This window comes from Geotrypetes seraphini, chromosome 5, assembly GCF_902459505.1.
Source record: "Geotrypetes seraphini chromosome 5, aGeoSer1.1, whole genome shotgun sequence".
Classification (NCBI taxonomy): domain Eukaryota; kingdom Metazoa; phylum Chordata; class Amphibia; order Gymnophiona; family Dermophiidae; genus Geotrypetes; species Geotrypetes seraphini.
In genome coordinates this window covers 202,744,814-202,764,681 of record NC_047088.1, presented here as the reverse complement: position 1 = coordinate 202,764,681, position 19,868 = coordinate 202,744,814, and the positions used below count along the sequence as shown (strand labels likewise).

General features: G+C 41.1%; 1 protein-coding gene across 3 annotated transcripts in view; it reads left to right on the top strand.

Moving 5' to 3' along the window:
* The window catches only part of LOC117361290 (myosin-IIIb-like), a 149,282-nt gene that overhangs the window by 86,338 nt on the left and 43,076 nt on the right, over positions 1-19,868 (top strand). For all 3 annotated transcript variants that reach the window (XM_033946437.1, XM_033946436.1, XM_033946439.1), the window contains exons 4-5: positions 8,097-8,201; positions 8,477-8,576. In XM_033946437.1, coding sequence (XP_033802328.1) covers positions 8,097-8,201; positions 8,477-8,576 — 205 coding nt within the window. The remainder of the gene's footprint in view (positions 1-8,096; positions 8,202-8,476; positions 8,577-19,868) is intronic.

Sequence of the window (19,868 nt, the reverse complement as noted above, 5' to 3'; positions counted from 1 at the left end):
GGGGAAGGGCAGGAGAGTCGGGGCGGCAGGAGAGATTCAGGGTGAGAGCAGGGCGGCGAGTTGGGGTGGCAGGAGAGATTCGGGGCTAGAGCAGGAGATTGGGGCAGGCAGGAGATCAGGGCTGAGAGCAGAGAAGAGGGCTGAGAGCAGGGCGGCAGAAGGCAGGGCAGTCAGAATGGACCTGTCACTTATTTTTGGATTGGTCAGCACAGTCGGTGTCCCTCTTTTCTTTTAAATGAATCACTGCCTGCCTACATTTGAATACCGTTCCCCCTCATTTGCATGCGTGGATTGGAGGATGATCGGGATGGAGGTTGGTGAATCGGGTCGGAGGGAAATCGATTTGCAAAGGGGTCGCTAAGTGGTCGGAAGTTGATCGGTGGGCTTAGTGAATCTAGCCCTTAATCTGTCAACTGCTGACTTTGCCCCCAGAATGCCCCTAAAATAGCCAGTTTTCAATTTGGCACTAACAGCTAATTTTACTGATGATAAGTATTTAGTGCCACTGAAATTTAGCTGATAGTCCCAAACAAGTGATTTAACCAGTTGAGCCAGAAATGTGCCTATGTGACCCCCCCCCCTCCCCCTAAAGCTCCTATTCCACTCACTGCATCACAGTTAGGCAGGGAAGGCAATGGATAGAATTTTTGAGCCCCTGCCTCACTTGTGCTCTAGGCTGTGTGGCTGCACTTCTTGCATGTAGCAAGTTCCTATGTTACTGATAGATTCTCAGCAAAATACAGCATAGTGTAGAGCTTTTGGACACAGGAGACAAGCTTGCATGTTTTTTTTTTTTTTTATATAGATATTTATGAAACAAAAGAAGAAAAAAAATTTAACAAGTAGAATTCATTGCTTGTGTTTTCATGCAAGTGCCTTTCCAAGGAAGACTGGAAAAAAACAATACAAAACAAACCGCCAGCTGTTAATAGGGCAGAGATGATGAACTAATCATGGGAGTGAAAACACATTTGCAAAGATTCTAATTTTTACTTTTTATCCCTTTGCCTGATATATGGCAGTCCATTAATGGAAAGTGCTTGCAAGAAGCTGCCTTTTCCCAGATCAGAATGTTTCATCTCAGCTGCTGACAGAGCTTGCCACACGGAGCCTGAGATAGAACTGCTGTCTGGTTTACATTTGCCTGCCAGCGGGAGCGTTGATGGAGTGAAGCTCTGAAATAATTCTAATTTGTTGCCTTCCAGTTATCAAATACATCAGTCTTGTTTTTTTTTCCCCTGGAATTCTTCTCACAAATGCAAAACTCTCTTAGATGCTATACTGTATATGATTTGAAAACACAGGAGTCATAATATATCTTTCCATATAATTTCAAAATAAAGTCTTACTATGAAAATGTTTACTTTTAGGTTAATTTCTAAGGCACCTGTAAATTATGTTTTCATGTTATCAATTAAATATTATTCATAGATGAACTCCACCTGCTTATTTGGGGGGGGGGGGGGGGAAGCAGAAAAGTATAAAGAAGTCATTTTGGCAGCGGGGGAGAGGGATCATCTCAGCATTAGCACCTACAACATTTGCAGGACGGCATTACCCCCTTTTCCTAACACAAACTACATCTGTGATAATATTATTTTATGTACTTTTCCCTGTGGAATTCTGGAAATCTCTTTTGGCTTGTATAGTAGTAGAGAGAGTGAAAAGGGCAGAGAGTGAAAAGGGCAGCCTCAATAGCTGAATGGTTGCAACTAGCAAGGTGGAATGAGCTTTATAGCTGACTAGTTTTTTAGCCCGTTACATTAACGGATGCTAGCAGCCTTTCTTCCTTACTTTTTTCTCCCCCCCTGTCCAGCAACACATACTCCTTCTCTGCTCCCACTGTCTAGCAGTAGGCCTTTTCCCTTACTTTTACCTCCCCCCTTCTCCATTGATTTTATTTCCCCCTGTCCAGCAGCACCTCTTCACTGCTCTCCCTGTCCAGCAGTAGCGCTTCTTCCTAACTTTTACCTCCCCCCTGTTCAACAGCACCCCTTCCTTGCTTCCCCTGTCCAATAGTAGCCACTATCCCTTCCTTTTACCTTCTCCCTGTCCAGCAGTACTAATTCCAGCGGTCTCTCCCTATCATCGGGCCCTCTCCTCCTCTTCCCGTTGCCGGGGTGCCTGCAGCGGCACCTATCTCCAACCTATCTCTTTCCCTGTCCTCCTACTCCAAGATGCTCGATTTCTCCTCCCTACCCCCGAAATGGACGTTAGTGTTGATTGCGTGACTGCGTGCGGCGGTCTTTCGTTTCCTGTGGGCAGTGGGTAGGTTTTTTTTGTATAGGCCGGCTTCCAACTGCCGTATGCGCCACTTGCTGCAAACTGCTGCATGCGCTGCAAATAGAATAAGGTCACGGAGTCAGACACCACAGCGGCAGGGATCACAGTGTTGTAAGTGCATATGTGCGCTTAGGGTTTTATTATAGAGGATAAGCATACAGAAAAGTAAATATTGGTTTTCAACTGACAGCTGCATATAACACAGTGACAAAATTCATCATCGTTCCCATCCCCACGAATAACTGTGGAAAAACATCTCCATGTCATTTTTTAAGGAGAAAGGGAAGAATCGAAGTATGAATGGGCACAGTCACTGACCCTCAAGCCTTGCATTGAACAATGCTAGTGTAGACGGGATTGTTTCTGCGGGGTGACGGGAACGGTGATTAATTTTGTCATCATGTCATTCTCTACTGCACATCTTTATAATTTGGCCACAGCTCTAGTTTTGTTCTCCTTAGTGCGGTCTTTTGTCGGAATCAGCCATATCTGATTAAGGGAGGTGGTTATCAGCTTAGGCTGCTGTTACAATGGTGTTATTTTACTACTAAAAATAACACATTTTAATGGTAGCCCAAGTTAATAACTCCTACCTGTCTCTCTCTCCATGTGGTTTTTTTTTTTTCATCAGACTGTATATGCATACTTTCCTAGCTAAAGCACCAATGTTTTTAACAGTTGAAGCTAAACCAGTTCTAACTGGTTTAGCGTGCAAGTATTTTAGCTTCCAATGCACATATGGGTCCTTTTACCAAGGCTGATTTTGTGAGCATTAATTGATTTAGCGCACACTAAATGCTAAGGCGCCCATATAATACAATGGGCGCCTTAGCATATAGCGCGCTAAATCGGTTATCGCACCTTAGTAAAAGAATCCCATAATGTCTGTATGCTGTCTTTTCTGTGCTTCGTAGCATCCTCCGGTAATACTATGTAAATGTAGTACAAGGTCATTAATATTAAAATGAGCACTCTGGGTGATGCCCAGACATTGCCTGGTGATGCACCAAATGAAGCACTGAACTTTAATACTCCAAAATTACCGACAGGTCTGGAGGTGCTGGTAGTGTGTTAAAAGCATGTCTCAGGTACGTGTGTTAAAGGTCCGTCTCATGCGCATGCATCAGTTATGGTCTGGGCTACAGATTGCATGAGAGATGGAAGTTGAAGATACATTTATCATACTTGGGTTACTGTGGTCCATATATATGTGTGTTAAAAGCATGTTTCATGCTCGTGCCTTAAAGGCACGTCTCATATGTGTCCATTAAAAGCATATGCTGGCAGGTTTGGCGCTGCCAATTGCATGAGAGGTGGAAGTTCAAAAACCAAAATACGGGGACAGCATATATGTCCTGTAAAATCAGTGTAGAAAAATGCATTTGCATGGTGTGCTGGTAGTTCTCCACCCTGACCCTCTGCCTATGGCATCAACGGGCGCTTATGACATGTGCCACAATCAGGTACACCTTTGATTGATGTTCATGCGTGCCTAAAATATAGCATTTCCTGGTGCATGCACACATTTATGCCTCTTTTTGTGGACTATTCTGCACGTGTCAGTCATTTTTTCCAATGACTGATCTAAGTTTCCAAGTTTATTAAGTTTGATTAATCGCCTATTCAACATTCTAGGCGATGTACAAATTGGTAAAAATATCTAAAATATGAGTAACATAATACACAGACATACAGTTTATCATATTGAGTTAAAAAAAAAAAAGATATGGACATTCTTATACAGAGATTAAATCATTTAAATTAAATAATTTGTAAATACAATATCAAAACAACAGGGAAATTATTTAAAGGTTACAATCAATATTAAATTTAATATAGTAAGGTAAAAACATTAGGAGGGAAGACAAAAATGAAAAAAAGGAAATATAAGATAAAGAGAGATAAAAGAATTATTTATTCACTAAAAGCATCATTAAAAAGGAAACTTTTAAGTTTGGTCTTGAATTTGTCTAAATTCTTTTCCTGTCTTATATATAGTGGGAGATCATTCCAAGACTGAGGAGCAGTCACTGAAAAAATAGTATGACGCCTCGTATTAACAACTTTCAGTGAGGGAATGGCCAATAAATGTTGATCTCAGTGTTCTAGAAGTAGTATAAGGAATTAATACTCTAAAAATAAAAGCGGGAGTTTGAAATATTAAAGATTTAAAAGTGAGTAAACATAATTTAAATAAAATCTGATGGAATTTCTGTGGGCCTCCATGGAACTCATTTGTATGTGAAGTCTTTGTAGTAACGTTCGTCTTTTTGAAATCGAAAAATTTACCGGCATTACAACGACCTATGGGATTTTAACGGTAAATTTAGAACATCAAGGTCTAAGGTACTTTGGGCAGCATGAGAGACTTTTGAAGGGGAGGGGTTTGTTTTGGAGGCATGGTTGAGAAGTACGCATGTACTGTATATTAGGGAAATACCTAAAGTTGGAAAAACTGCAAATTGAAGTTTTTCCCATGAATTTTATTGTGCTTGATCAGAAAATAATAAAAAAAATTTTAAAGACCATCCTGGAGTTGCTCAGAATCACTGATTACATAATGCTCCGTTATTCTTAACATTTTTGCTTAATGGAGCAAATTTCTTGGTATTAAAACTATAACTCATATTTTCACATTCAGCAATGATACATTGATAAAAGGACATTTTAGGCAAAAAAAAAAAAATCCAGCAATATTTGAACTTTATTGTAGAAATTAATAGAAATTTAACATACTTCGCTAATAGCTACAAGGAGAACTGTTCCAGCAGTTGGTAATGGAAACCATGCAGGACGGGGGCTATACTGGACTTAGTACTTATAAAAGGGGAAAGTGTTTCTGATGTTACAGGTCTTCCACTAAGCCTACTTGAGTTGCATGAGATAGATTTGCATCTCAAGTAGGCAGTCCATGCAAATCCTTCTCATACATAGTCATTGTGGATATTCTGAAAACCTGACCTGCTTGTGGCTCTTGAGGACCGGACTCGCCTACCCCTGCACTAAGCCATCTCTCCCCTTACTTCAATCTGTTAAGAATTTTCCTGCACCAGTGTTATGCTCACGTTACCCCTCTTATCGAATCGCTTCACTGGCTCCCTGTCCCTCTCCACATACAGTTCAAACTCCTTTTACTGATCTACAAGTGTATTCATTTTGCAGCTCTTTAGTATCTCTCCTCTCTTGTCTCTCCCTATACTCTGCCCTGAAAGCTCTGTTCATCAGGTGAGTCTTTCTTGTTGATGCCCTTCTTGCCTTGCTGTACCTTATGCATTGAACATCCTGCCTGACTCAGTGTGTCGGGCCTCATCTCTCATGGTGTTCAAATCCAGGCTAAAAATCCATTTTTTCTAACTGCATTTATGCCCTACCTTCTCAACTTTTAAATCACCCATTATTGGCGCCATTCCCTCTTTACTCCCTTACCTCTAGTCTGTTATATTTCCCCACCTATGTAACTTTATAAGCATTTGTCCTATGTCCATCTTAATTAGATTATAAGCTCTTTCAAACAGGAACCATCTCTGGTGTACTTGTTGTACAGCACTTTATAATCTGCATTTCCTGGTATGGAGACCTGGCTGGCCTACTACTTGGTCAAAAAAGCAAAAAGTCAACATGAAACACTAAGTACTTCTGCAATACTCTTGTCACTTGCTCGCAAAAGGATTTAAACATTTGATATGACCCAGGGGAAGCCTGCTCTACTCTACAATTTGGAAATTTCACTTTAAAAATGTACTTGTGAAATAGATATGCAGTCAACATGCTATCTTGCATTATCGTTATCACCAGCTAAGTGTATGGGCTGAATTAGTATAGATGTTCATTGCTAGTTAGGAGCCCCATTGAAAATTTACATCATTAACAAGTCAATTTTAGAAAAGTAGTGGAGACAGGGATTAAGATGTTCAGATTCAATGGAGGAAAGTTCTCAAGAGTATTTTATCTGTGCACTTGGTGGATCCTCTTTTAAAATATGTTTATGTGCAGAAATACATGTTGATGTCTCATCAGGTTCAGCAAGATCAGAGATTTTAAAAAGCTCCACATGGGAAAAAGAATTTCCTACATTACCCCAAATGGATATGACAGCAGCTTTTCTAAAAATTACTGATTCCAATAGTCAAACCTCCCTGATCCCCTCCCACCAGCAGCACAAATCCTCGCCCCCACTTTAGAGAATGACATGGGGACAAATTTGTCCCTGTCCCTATGGGATCTCAATATCCCCATCCCATCCCCATGAGTTCTGCCTTAACCACACAAGCCTCGAACACTTATGATTTTTAAAGTGTTCGAGGCTTGGGCAGATGAGGTCAGAGCTTGCAGGAATGGGACAGGGACAGAGCTTGCGAGGACAGGATGGGGATAGAGAGATCCCATAGGGATAGGGAAAATTTGATCCCGTGTCATTCTTTACCACCCTGATCACTACACAAAATCCATATCCTTTCCTGATAATTGCCAGCATCAGTTCCCCACCCAAATACTCCTTGATAGCCATACTGCCTTATAGACCCTGTGAAATCCAGATCCCCCTGACATCCATATCCTCCATGACAGACCCCCCTGTATTCAAGATCCTCACAGCAGACCACCTCACCCCATGATCCCCTCTGAGATCTCAAGTTTACTAGGAGCAGCAATGATCTTCAGTGGATCTTGCTCAAGGCACAATCCTGGGTTCAAAATAGTGCCTGCGATCTCCTGTCACTACTGCTAGGAGTCAGGTTGCCAAATAAGAGGAGGTGTCTGGTGGGGTATGGTGGTCAAGGAGGATTTGGATTTCTGGACAGATGATACAGATGTTGGTAATGTGTAGATGAGGGACTTTATATTGTTGGTATTGGGTAGGGGTATGGACATCACGGATTAATCACGGGGAAGGAGAGTGGAGGAAGGAAGACATGCTACTGGCAGAAGTGGATTAGATATTCATGGTTTCTCAGAACAGTGATTTTAAAAAGCTGCCCCCCTGCACAATTTTTTGGGGGGTGGGGGAGAAACATGACTCCCTTGTCCCCATGTTTTACTTTTTAAAGTTGCTGCTCCCCCAGCCTGATCTCTAGTACTGCTACTGTGAGACTACCATTAGGGGTCACGGTGTCATTTTGAAATCAGGACTCTGCTATGAACAGTAGCAACTGTGGATCATTCCTGCACTCAGTACATTACCAGGGACAAGGGAAGAATGGGGGGGGGGGGGGGAAGGGTCAGTGGGTTAAGGGTATTTCTCTTTCAAAATGAAGAATATACATTGATATTTTAGGTCTACCCAAACAACTCCTTATCCATTCACTAACCATGCCTCCTTGCAAACTCCCTGTGGTATGGATCACCACATATACCCCCCTTTTTACAAAACCACAGAAGCAGTTTATAGTGCAGGCTGGCATGTTTGGGAGCAGCGCAGAGTATTCAGCGCGCCAGCTGGCACTACAAACCGCTTTCACAATTTTGTAAAAAAAAAAAAAGGGGGATACATAGCTGCTTTCCAAAATCACTGTATGCACATGTATATCTGCATGTTTCAAAGCCACTATTTATACATTGAGAATGCTTCTAAAATAAGGACCAAAATCTAGTATTTATTTATTGTAGTGTCATTTATTATCAATATCAACATCGCTCTATTTTCAATAGTAGTTTGCAGTCTAAAAAAATATATAAAATCTAGTAGCAGAAATGCAATATAGGCTTTGGAATCCTTGTTCTGTTGCACTTTGCTACAGTAGAAATCCATTAGAGAAACAACCGTGCTGAGTATAAGATGACTGTTTCCTGTTCATTGTTTTTTTTTTCTTGTACAGCTGTGTAATGGAGGATCTGTCACTGATCTGGTCAAGAGCATGCTGAAGTGCAGCCAGCGGTTTGATGAAGCTCTAATCTCCTACATCCTCTATGGGGCTCTCTTGGTAGGAGAACTCATCAAGTTGTTTTTTTTTTTTTCTAATGACAGTAGAGGGTGCAATTTACCCATCTAACCCATCTCCTGGTATCATATCGTGTTAACTTTGACCATAATATGCCGGTTGTTGTGGCAGTAGGGGGCGTACTACACACGTGAGACAGTTGACAGCTGTTTCCGTAGCACAAACACAGCTTGTCTTCATTAGCCTCTCTAATGATAGGGTGATTATTTTTGAATAAGGGTGTAAATGGTTTCTTTCTTTCACCTTTTGGCTTGCAGGGCCTTCAGCATTTGCACAATAACAGAATCATTCATCGTGACGTCAAGGGGAACAACATCCTTCTGACAACAGAAGGAGGAGTCAAGCTCGTTGACTTTGGTAATGAGCGTTTGCCACTTATTGTCTTCATGTGCGTATTCTAGCCAGAGGCATCAATTTAATGTCTGCTCAGAAGGCAGAGGCATATCTGGGACACCACAGGCTTAGTGATTTTTTCCAGCAGGATACGAGGGATAGTTTGATTTTAACAGATGGAGTACCCTAGGAGTTTGTTTCAGATCATCTATTTTAGATTCATGGCAAAAAAAATATACATCTTTTAAAAACTTTCAAAAAATAATAGTAGAAAGTGGCTACTAATTTAGGAAGTCTTATGCGTTTTGCTAAATCTGTCCCATCTCTGGGTATTTGTCTCTCACTTTTTGTCCTTTGCATATGAAAAGAGAACAGTCTTTTAGCTCAAATGACTATAATAGCCTGAAGCACATTTATTTCCTTCCAACAGAAGGTAAAATGGTCCTGCGAGTCCAAACACTAACAGATTCATTTAATTTGTGATTATTGCTGTAATGTAATCTGGTCTGAATTGAAAGCATAAACACAGGGAATATACAGTGGAACATACTAATAGATTAGTGATGTATGGGTTTTTTTTTTTTCAGTTGCATGCAATCATATTTATAATGTGACTCAGATCTGAGGTGAAATTTAACAAAATATCTTGGATAACTCTAGACAGGATATATACTTTTCAATTGCAATTGTAAAAATAATATTTAGCTGCTTGCATTAATGTGCGCATTCTCCCTCAGATTCTAGAAATGGCAACTAAATTTGAGCCCCAAAATTGCATGCAGTACTGAGATCTGAACTAAATTAGTTATTGAGCTGTTAACAATCAATAATTGACATTAATTAACTCTAATTTGGATTTGCGCCTGGAGCTGTGTGCAATTCTATAAAGATCTGCACCCAAATCCTCTCATATGCAACTCAAAATGGGACATGGCTGTGGTAAGGGCACAGGTATAAACCCCCTCTTAGGCTCCCTTCCAATTAATTCACTCTTGTGCCATCTCAACCAGACTCCCCCAACCACAAGAGCCCCTCTGGCAATTGACCTCCTCATATATGCTCCTTTCCCCACCCCCCCTAAGGAATAATTCCTCCCCCTAGGTCCCACTGAGCCTACCTTCAGCAAAGCCCTTGCTCTAGTGGTGCAGACAGGGCTGATGCCCAGTCATATCTGCCCTTGCTATTGGCTTCTTCCAGAATGGCATTGGTAACTCTTAGAGGTACACGTGTGGTACTATTGCAGGGGGTTGTGTTCTATTATATAATCCCTATCTGTAGTAACATAGGCAGGCGGGAATGCCCAACCTGTACCTGTACCCATACCCCTGCATATCAGACTCATTACATTACCATGCAAAGAAGACACATGGAGATGTCTCTTTTTCTTTTGGAGTTAACACATGGCCTCATCTTTATTAACAATTCCATTATGGCAATCTCAGCCAGAGACATCTGAGCCTTTGGAAGCCCTGAATATGTATACCCTAGAGTAAAGGAGGGACAGGGGAGATATGATTCAGACGTTCAAATACTTGAAGGGTATTAACGTAGAACAAAATCTTTTCCAGAGAAAGGAAAATGGTAAAACCAGAGGACATAATTTGAGGTTGAGGGGTGGTAGATTCAAGAGCAATGTTAGGAAATTCTACTTTATGGAGAGAGTGGTGGATGCCTGGAATGCGCTCCCGAGAAAGGTGGTGGAGAGGAAAACAGTGACGGAGTTCAAAGAAGTGTGAGATGAACACAGAAGATCTAGAATTAGAAAACAATAGTAAATATTGAACTAAGGCCAGTACTGGGCAGACTTGCACGGTCTGTATTTGTATATGGTCATTTGGTGGAGGATGGGCTGCGGATGGCTTCAATGGCTGGGAGGGTGTAGATGGGCTGGAATGAGTTTTGATGGAGATTTTGGCAGTTGGAACCCAAGCAACGTACCAGGTAGAGCTTTGGATTCTTGCCCAGAAATAGCTAAGAAGAAAAAATTTAAATTGAATCAATTTGGGCAGACTGGATGGACCATTTGGGTCTTTATCCGCCATCACCTACTATGTTACTATGTTTTCTAATCCTAACAGTTCACCTCCCAAGCTCCTACCTCATTGTCTAAGCTAGGAGTCCATGCCATTATTACCGTATGGGTCCCCGCTGTGATTCCAGCTAGGTCCTGTACCCACGTTGCAAGTGTTTCCAGCTCCAACCAGATATTGAGCCTGCCACATAACCAGCTGGGCTTGGTCTGTTTTCCTTTGCCCTGGTGAACATCAGTGCTTTGGTATTACACCCTTAAGTCGTTCACTAAGCCCACAAGGCTCGGATGTTTCGCCAGCTGCGACATATAACTTAGTCTAACATAGTCACTGCAAAGTCATTACAACCTGTTACAGAACACATAACATATATGTAGACATCTAATCAACCATGACATTGTATGCAGAGCTCTAATTAACCGTAACCTAAGGCATTTAGGCAAAGTTGACAGTTATTTGATGAATGCAAGTAAGCTGTGAGGGATGGGTGGCTGGGTGTTTCTCAAGCCCATGGGGCAACCAAAAAAATATGACGCTGCCTCACGGGCTTGGATTTAAAAAGTGGCATAAAGGAGCAGATGGACATTTTTCTCGTCAAACCCTTCCAATTTGCTATTTTCTAAGCCTATTTTATAGATGGATATCTATGCTGTTCATCCACAGTTCATCTAAATCTCCAGGGGGAGGGGGGGGGGGGTGTCAGAGGCATGATGTGGGCAGAACTAAGGCAGGTTTATGACCTGGATATTTTCTGCCATATAATTGAACATTTAAGAAGGTATCCAGGGTACAATTTAGATGTCTAGAGCTAGACCAGTTTTAACAATGAATAGGTGCCTTAAAGGTGCCCAAACTAACCAAATGACCCCCCCCCCGCATGCTTTCCCAGTGGTCACTGACCCCCTCCCACCCCTCAAAGATATGAATGAAACAATACATAACTGCCTTTCTGACAGTTTCAGATGTTAAGGCCAGTCCTAGAAAAGCAGCAAGCAGGCTCCTGGACAGTGTGGTGACAGGAAAACAGGAGATACCAACTTCGCAAAAGCTCGGAAAATAGTAAACAGTGAAGAAGACTCTGGTACCCAATCACTTTTATTATATATCAAGACTATGCTCCCTATGAGAAAGCTGCGCACAAGGTTTGCAGCCAAGCTTTGGTTAGTACCGCAGGATCGGCTTTAAGAACCATTTTTAACATTTTACTATACTATAGTCTTGATATGTAATAAAAGTGATTGGGTACCAGAGTCTCCTTCACTGGACAGTGTAGTGAACCATAGAGACGGAGACTCAGGCCCATACTCTACTCTAACCACTACCCTTGTAGTGGAACACGTGAGTCTTCCAAATCCCATCCTAATCCAACTGTACCCACATATGGATGTTACCTGCAGGCATAAGGGCTATTGTTGTGGTGTACAATTGGATATAGTGGGTTTGGGAGGCCTCAGCAAACAATATAAGGGGGTTTTGTGTACCTGGGACTTTTTATGTGAAATTCACTGCAGTGTCCCCTAGGGTGCCCCACTGCTCTCCTGGGATGTTTGTGTGACTAGTCTACTGAAAATGCTGGCTCCTCTTACATCCCAATGACTCGCTTTGTGTTTTAGTTGGCAAGTAACGGTGTGGTAATTGTGCCATTAAAAACTAATTAGGGGAAAAAATTACAAAAAGGTGCCTGAATCGCATCTATGCAGATGCTTACTGGTGCTGAATGTCAAAAGAGCTATGGTTATGGGTGAGGTTGACGTTTGACACAGCTAAGCATGAGTCTTCATCGAAGATAAGCACCATAGAAACATAGAAATAGACGGCAGACAAGGGCCCACGGCCCATCTAGTCTGCCCACCTTAATGTCCCTCGCCTACCTTTGCCCTGTGAATAGATCCCATGTGCCGATCCCATTTGGCCTTAAAATCAGGCACGTTGCTGGCCTCAATCACCTGTAGTGGAAGACTATTCCAGCGATCAACCACTCTTTCAGTGAAAAAGAATTTCCTGGTGTCACCTTGTAGTTTCCCGCCCCTGATTTTCAACGGATGCCCTCTTGTTGTCGTGGGACCCTTGAAAAAGAAGATATCTTCCTCCGCCTCGATGCGGCCCGTAAGATACTTGAACGTCTCGATCATGTCCCCCCTCTCTCTGCGCTCCTCGAGCGAGTATAGCTGTAATTTGTCAAGCCGTTTTTCGTATGGTAGATCCTTGAGTCCCGAGACCATCCGGGTGGCCATTCTTTGCACCAACTCCAGTCTCAGCACATCCTTGCGATAATGCGGCCTCCAGAATTGCACACAGTATTCCAGGTGGGGCCCAGAACTGTAAAACCCTGGTCTACAATTCTGGTGCATATCTTCGATGCAGACCGTGATTCTCAAAATGGCGCCATAGATTGAGTGACGGGTGACTAGCACGGTTTTTTCAGGTGCTGGATGATTCTGGCAGCGTTTTGAGAATCTGGGCCACTGAGCACAAAAAGCTTTTTTTTGAAAATCAAGATAGATGTCTTGCAGTTTTGAAAATGGGCATGTTTGGCACTAGATTTTTGTTTGTGTTCCGCAATACGTCTAAACTCGGATTTAGACATCATATCAAAAATGCCTCTCTATATGTATTTACAAGGGATTGTAAGTAAGTAATAATAGAATAAGTTTACTTAGACAGTGAATAATAAAAGTAAAATAGAAAAATATTATAGGTAATTGCTTTTCACTGGACTTAGGGGTCCTTTTATCAAGCAGCGGTAGGAAGTTTAACGCACGTAATACAGTGCGTTAAACCACCTGCTGCGCTAGCCGCTAATGCCTGCGTTGAGCAGGTGTTAGTTTTTTAGCTGGCCATGGGGGTTAGCGTGTGATGAAAAGGACCCCTTAGTACATTCATAGCTAGCTTTCAAGAGCTGTGCTTCCTTCCCCGCACAATGAGCTAAACATGATTTCTGAATGCCTAAGACTAGCATTTGTTTTGAGAGTCCTAAAGATCTTTTCTTTCTTTCACATCCTTTTGCTTTAAACCTTTTACAGCTTTCTAAGCTTCAGTTCAAATCTATATCCCCCTCTCGTGTGTTTTACTGCAAAACATGCTCTTTTGTGTCTGATTTCCAAGATCTGGTCTGTTGTACTTCTGCTGAGCCGTCATATTGATTTTGCAATTGTTTGGTGTTAGACATTTAGAACTATTTAAAATGTAGCCTGGGGAGCTTGGGGTTTTAAAGAGATATTTATGAGATCAGGAGAGGGGGAATTGTGATCAACAAGGGGATGCTGCCATAACTAAAGGGGTATATTCAATTCCTGGAAAGTATACATATGTGTAAAATAAGTCAGGGCATAAAGGATAGAGAAACTGTTATGAAATGTATTTATTTTGTTATGAAATGTATTTATTTATTCAATTTTTTAGCCTGTCCTCCCAAAGGAGCTCAGAATGGGTTACAAATCAGATACTCAGCATTTTCCCTATCTGTCCTAGTGGGCTCACAGTCTATCTAATGTACCTGGGGCAGTGGAGAATTAAGTGACTTGCCCAGGGTCACAAGCAGCAACTTCAGGATGCTGAGATTGTAGTTCTAACCACTATGCCACACTCTCCTTTTTTTTTTTTTTTTTTAAGGGAAAGGGACTGGGTCTTGTATACCATCTTTTCAAAGCGGTTTATGTATATACAGGTACTTATTTTGGAGGGTTGGGTGACTTGCCTAGTATCACAAGGAGCAGTGCTGGGATTTGATCCCACAACCTCTTTGATTGTAATCGCAGAAAGGCAGGACAGTACTCCCCTGAAATTTGCGGGGGTTCCGTTCCAGAAACACCTGCAAATTTAAAAACACCACGAATACGGTTTTTCAGCTGATCGAAGGCAGGAGAGGGCAGCTGGGGCGCCGGTGGGTGCTTAAATTGTACTTACGAAGCCGGGCACATTTTCTGACCACCTCTTCCTGGTACTAAAGTCATGGTTACACCAATCAGGAGCTGCTTTTATACACCAGATAGCATGTCAAAGCAGCTCCTGATTGGTGTAACCATGACTTTAGTACCAGGAAGAGGTGGTCGGAAAATACCGCAAATTACTGAGTCCGCGATTTGTGAACTGTGAATTTGCAGAGATTTACCGTACTGTATGTCAAATCCCATCTTCCGTCTCCTATAACATGCATAAAAGATATAAATACAAACACTTAAGAACATAAGAATTGCCGCTGCTAGGTCAGACCAGTGGTCCATCGTGCCCAGCAGTCCGTTCCTGCAGTGGCCCTTAGGTCAAAGACTAGTGCCCTTACCTGTGTACGTTCTGGTACAGCAGGAACTTGTCTAACTTCGTCTTGAATCCTTGGAGGGTGTTTTTCCCTATAACAGCCTCTGGAAGAGCGTTCCAGATTTCTACCACTCTCTGGGTGAAGAAGAACTTCCTTCCTGCTGGGTCAACAAAACACAAACTAAAAATTAAAACATCTTTCTAACATCAGGCAATATCTGAAGTCTCACCAAACTGTATTTAAATATTTTTTGAGCATTTCAAAATTCCTCATAGATCTTAATGGGGAAGGCAGAAAATTCCACAATTTAGGTCCATCTAGCGATTCTAGCCTGATACATCTCCTATGGGGGTGTTCCACAGAAGGCTCAAGCTGCATGTGTGGCTTTTCAATTTCCACCAAAGAAATGTTTCAAATGACATAGAAGAAAACATAATTAATATTTATATTTGAAGAGTAAAAAATATTACTACAATGAAACTTCCTTCTTATAACCCTGAACAATGTGGACTAGAATTTACAGGGCCAGTCCGACGGTGTTAGGTGCACTAGATGAATCTTTCATCTTGCACCCCCCCCCCTCAAAAGTACTTCAAGACCTCTATGCACCACCCTGAGATGTTGTTAAACTCAATAATCCTCTCTAAATAGCCAGTACAAGAATCTCTCTTGCTGATTCTTTGAAAATTCTGGGAGTCTTCCTGGACAATAAATTGACCTTTCGATCTCATTTTTCAATTGTTGTGAGGAAATGTCTCTTTAAACTGAAAATAGTTCAATCAGTCCAATCCCTCTTTGACCAGAAATCACTTCATATTCTACTCCACATACTTGTGGAGTCTGGATTATTGCAATGCACTTTTCCAAGGCTTTCAGGTAACAGATATGAAGCAACTTCAAATAATTCAGAACGTAGTTGTCAAGCTCATTACTGGCATGAAGATATGAGAATTTGTAACCCTACTACATAAAGAGGAACACTGGCATCCAGTTTCATCATCTCGGATTCCCTTTAAAATTCTGTCCCTAGTCCACAAGATACACAAGACAAACTTTCCACTATTCCTATCATATCTTCTAATTCCATGTTTGTCTTCAAGGTCTCTTAAATCTACCCGACAAAACCCAGTGGTACTCCCCTTATTTCAGCAAATCTGACCAGTCTTCTTCTGTGGTTCAGGGTCTTTGGCTCATTCTATACAAAACTCTGCCCTCTTGTCTAAGACTTGAAAGCTCCTTTCAGAAATTTAAAGTGGGTCATAAACATATTTCTATGAGAAAAATTTTGGAGTATAATTGTTCCTCTTCTTCTCCACTATGGGGTGATGGAGAGAAGCCTGGATCTGGGATACACGGTGGATTACTCTTTTATTTCCTCCTTTTCTATGTCTGAACTCTCTCTCATAAATTGTAAATTTCTTTTTCTTACTTATCTATACATTTCTTCTCTCTTACTGCTATATATTTTTAAAAAATTATTGTAAACCATCTACATGACACCACTGATAGGCCATTAAGCCTAAAACAATCATGATCATCTCATTGTCACCCTTCCCAGAGCAGTCCTGTAAATATATTAATAATTAGAGGTCAAACATTTAAATATTCAACTTTATTTAAAATATTTATAATCCTACCCATCCATAGTTCTAGGTGAGGTACAAAATAACATAATAAAATTGATATACAGTATACGTACAACACAATTACAATAAAACTTACTTACTGAGGGCAATTTTCTTAAGATATTTAGCTGGGTAAATGGGCTATTTGGACATTTCCACTCTATGTATGCGTGTTTGTGTGTATGTACGTATAAGTATAAATTTATTACTTAGTGAGTTTTATTATTGAAATTCTATTTTACAAATATTTGTGTTTTTTACTGCATTATTGTATTTCGCTGATTGTCCAACTCTTTTTAGTGTAAACCACCTAGAACTTTTGGTTATAGCGATATAATAGAATAAAGTTATTATTATTATTATAAAAATAATAACAGTTTATATACTGCAGGACCATGAAGTTCTATGCGGTTTACAATGATTAGAAAGATGCTACAGATTGAGTGGAACTTACATAGTTGGAGATTAGTGGCTGACAGGTTAAGATATCAGTTATGGGAGAGATTGAGATGGGAGATTGTGATGAGAGAGATTGTGCAGATCAGCTACCTAGGCACTTCAAGAACAAGTATGTTTTTAGGTGTTTCCTAAATTCACCATAGTTATTTGCGTGAGTAATTAGTTTTTGCAGATCTTTGCCCCATAATGCTGCTTGATAAGAGAGAAGATGTTGATGGTGTCTTTTAAATTTACATCCTCTAACCGGTGGGGAGACGAACTTCAGGTGTGCGCTTCTCTTATGTCTATTGGTTGAGAAGGTGAAGAGGTCAGTTATATATTTAGGGGCTAAACCGGATAGTACCTTAAAGCAAAAACATCTCAGCTTGAACTTCGCACGTGCCTCCATCGACAACCAGTGCAGGAGTCGGTAGGAAGGGGTTATTTGATCGGACTTTTTCAACCCAAAGATCAACCTGACCGCCGCATTCTGCACCAGTTGTATTCTCTGCATGTTCTTCTGGGAGATTGCCAGATGGGTGATATTACAGTAATCGAGATGGCTTAGTATTAGGGATTGTACCAGAATTCTGAATGATGATGCATCAAAGTATGCTCTAATGGATCTAAGCTTCCAGAGAGTAAAAAAACCCTTTCTGACTAGAGAGTTCACTTGGTCTTTCATGGTTAGGCCTTGGTCCAGTATTACTCCTAGAACCTGCATTGTAGGTTGAATAGGGTAGCTGAGTTTATTGATGCATAGTGGTGTTGTAGTGACAAGTGGGTAAGGCGAGGCTACAAAGAATTTAGTTTTTTCTGAATTAAGCTTCAGTCTAAATTCTGTCATCCATTGTTCCATCAAGTTTAGTACTTCTGTTGCCATAGGGGTAGCTTCAGAGAGAGACGTAGCGAATGGGATAATGATTGTAAAGTCGTCTGCAAAACTAAATAATTTTATACCCTGCTGGGCTAACTGCATGCCTAGTAATGACATGTAAACATTGAAGAGCAGTGGGGATAATGGTGACCCCTGTGGAACGCCAGATGAGTTTTTCCAAGTATTAGAGAGATTGTAATTGAAACGTACTTGATAGGTGCGGGACATAAGGAAACCTGGGAACCAGTCGAATACCTATCCTCTGATGCCAATTACTTCTAAGCATTGTAGCAATTTCTCATGATCTACCAAGTCAAAGGCCAAACTCATGTCAAATTGCATGATCAGGGCGTTATGGCCCTTGCTAAATAAGGAGCGTGAGTTATCCAGTATCGCCACAATTACTGTCTTAGTGCTGAACAGAGGTCTGAAACCAGATTGGGTTTCATGTAAAAGAGAGAACTGATCAAGGTAATCCATCAATTGGGTATGTACCAGTCCTTCCATGATTTTTACGAAGAGTGGAATGGATGCTACTGGTCTATAGTTGGTTACTGATGCTAAGGATTGTGTACGATTTTTTGGATTGTCAAGACTTTGGCTTTTTAATGTAGAAAATCAAGAGTAGAATTATGAGACTGTTGAAATTAGGGAAAAGGATTGTTGTAAAATTCTTATGGTGGCAAGTTCAGGTATTTGTATCTGGCATATCAATCAGTTTCACAGCCATTAGGGTATGCTGATGTAATAACTATTTTCCTCATCTTTTACAAGCCTCATTCAGTCAATGAATTGTAATTCCATCCAGCTATTAATATTGATAGTCTTAGACTACCATTTGCATCACCATGCAGAAGCTGTTAGTAAGAGGTTTGCCAAGGTACATATCCAGGCCATTGCTTTTCTTCTTCTTTTTTTATTGCTGGTGTTTACTGCCTATCTAAATTGAATAACAAGCTTAATTAAGCTTTGTAATCAGCAATAATTGAAAGTTAGGCTCCTGTCAAGAAAGAGCGATTCTGAAACAAGGCGTCTCTAAAAATATAGGCGGCCTTCAAAAAAATAGGTGCTATGCATGTTAGGCGTGGGTGTGACTTCATGTTAGGTGCCTTGTTAAAGAATCACTGCTCTTAAGCGTGCTTAAACGCTCGCATGGGCGCCTAACTTTTAGTTGTGCCTAGAGCTGGCCTATTTATTGGGCGCCTCCAAAATAGGTGCCGCTCAGCGTGATTCACTAAACAGCACAAATTTTACTTGAATCACACTGAATGGTGCCTATTTCAGCACCTACCTTTTGGACGCTTCTTATAGAATTTGCCCCTTAGCATCTTTGCAGCTTGGGAAATTAAGATGCCCATTCTGATTTTCTTAGTCCTTTTACAACCATGGAAACGAATTGCAACATATTGTATCTTTGTCCATCACTCAGATTCTCCCCTGAATGAGAAACTTCAGCTTCATTTGCAATTAAGGGCATTTTAGAAAGGACATGCAGAAGGGAATTTCAACATCCAAGTCAGGATTTATGGCATTCTCAGAATATTTTTACAGGAGGCTCTGCAAACATAAAACCTTTTGCAAAACAGGAACAGGGCTGCAAGTCTCAGCCCCTTCACGCCCAGAAGGATAAGCAATTTTAGAAAGCTGGACATGGGGGTTAAAAACATTCTTCTCCCCACATTGATTTGGAAGCAACTTTCTATAATCAGTCCCAGCACTGGCATGCTCCCTCCTATCGCAGCCTCCCCACCCTTTCTTAACATCATCCAACAGCCCTCTCCTCATTACCTGAACCTCGACAGGCACCCATCCTAAGCTCCTCCCCATTATCACGTGACCCCTGACAGGCACCCATCCAACCCCAAACTATCATTCTTTTTTTTGAGAGCAAAATGAATAAATGATGAAAAATATCAGAATTTTATAAGTGAAATATATAAGGACTAATGTTTAAGCCTGCCACATTAACAGGTGCTAGAATATATGTCTTATCTGTCTTTCTTTCTGTCTCTCTCCCTGCCTCTATCTCTTTCTTCCTTTCTTTCTCTTTCCCTCCCTGTCTGTCTGTCTCTCTCCCTGCTCGCTGTCTGT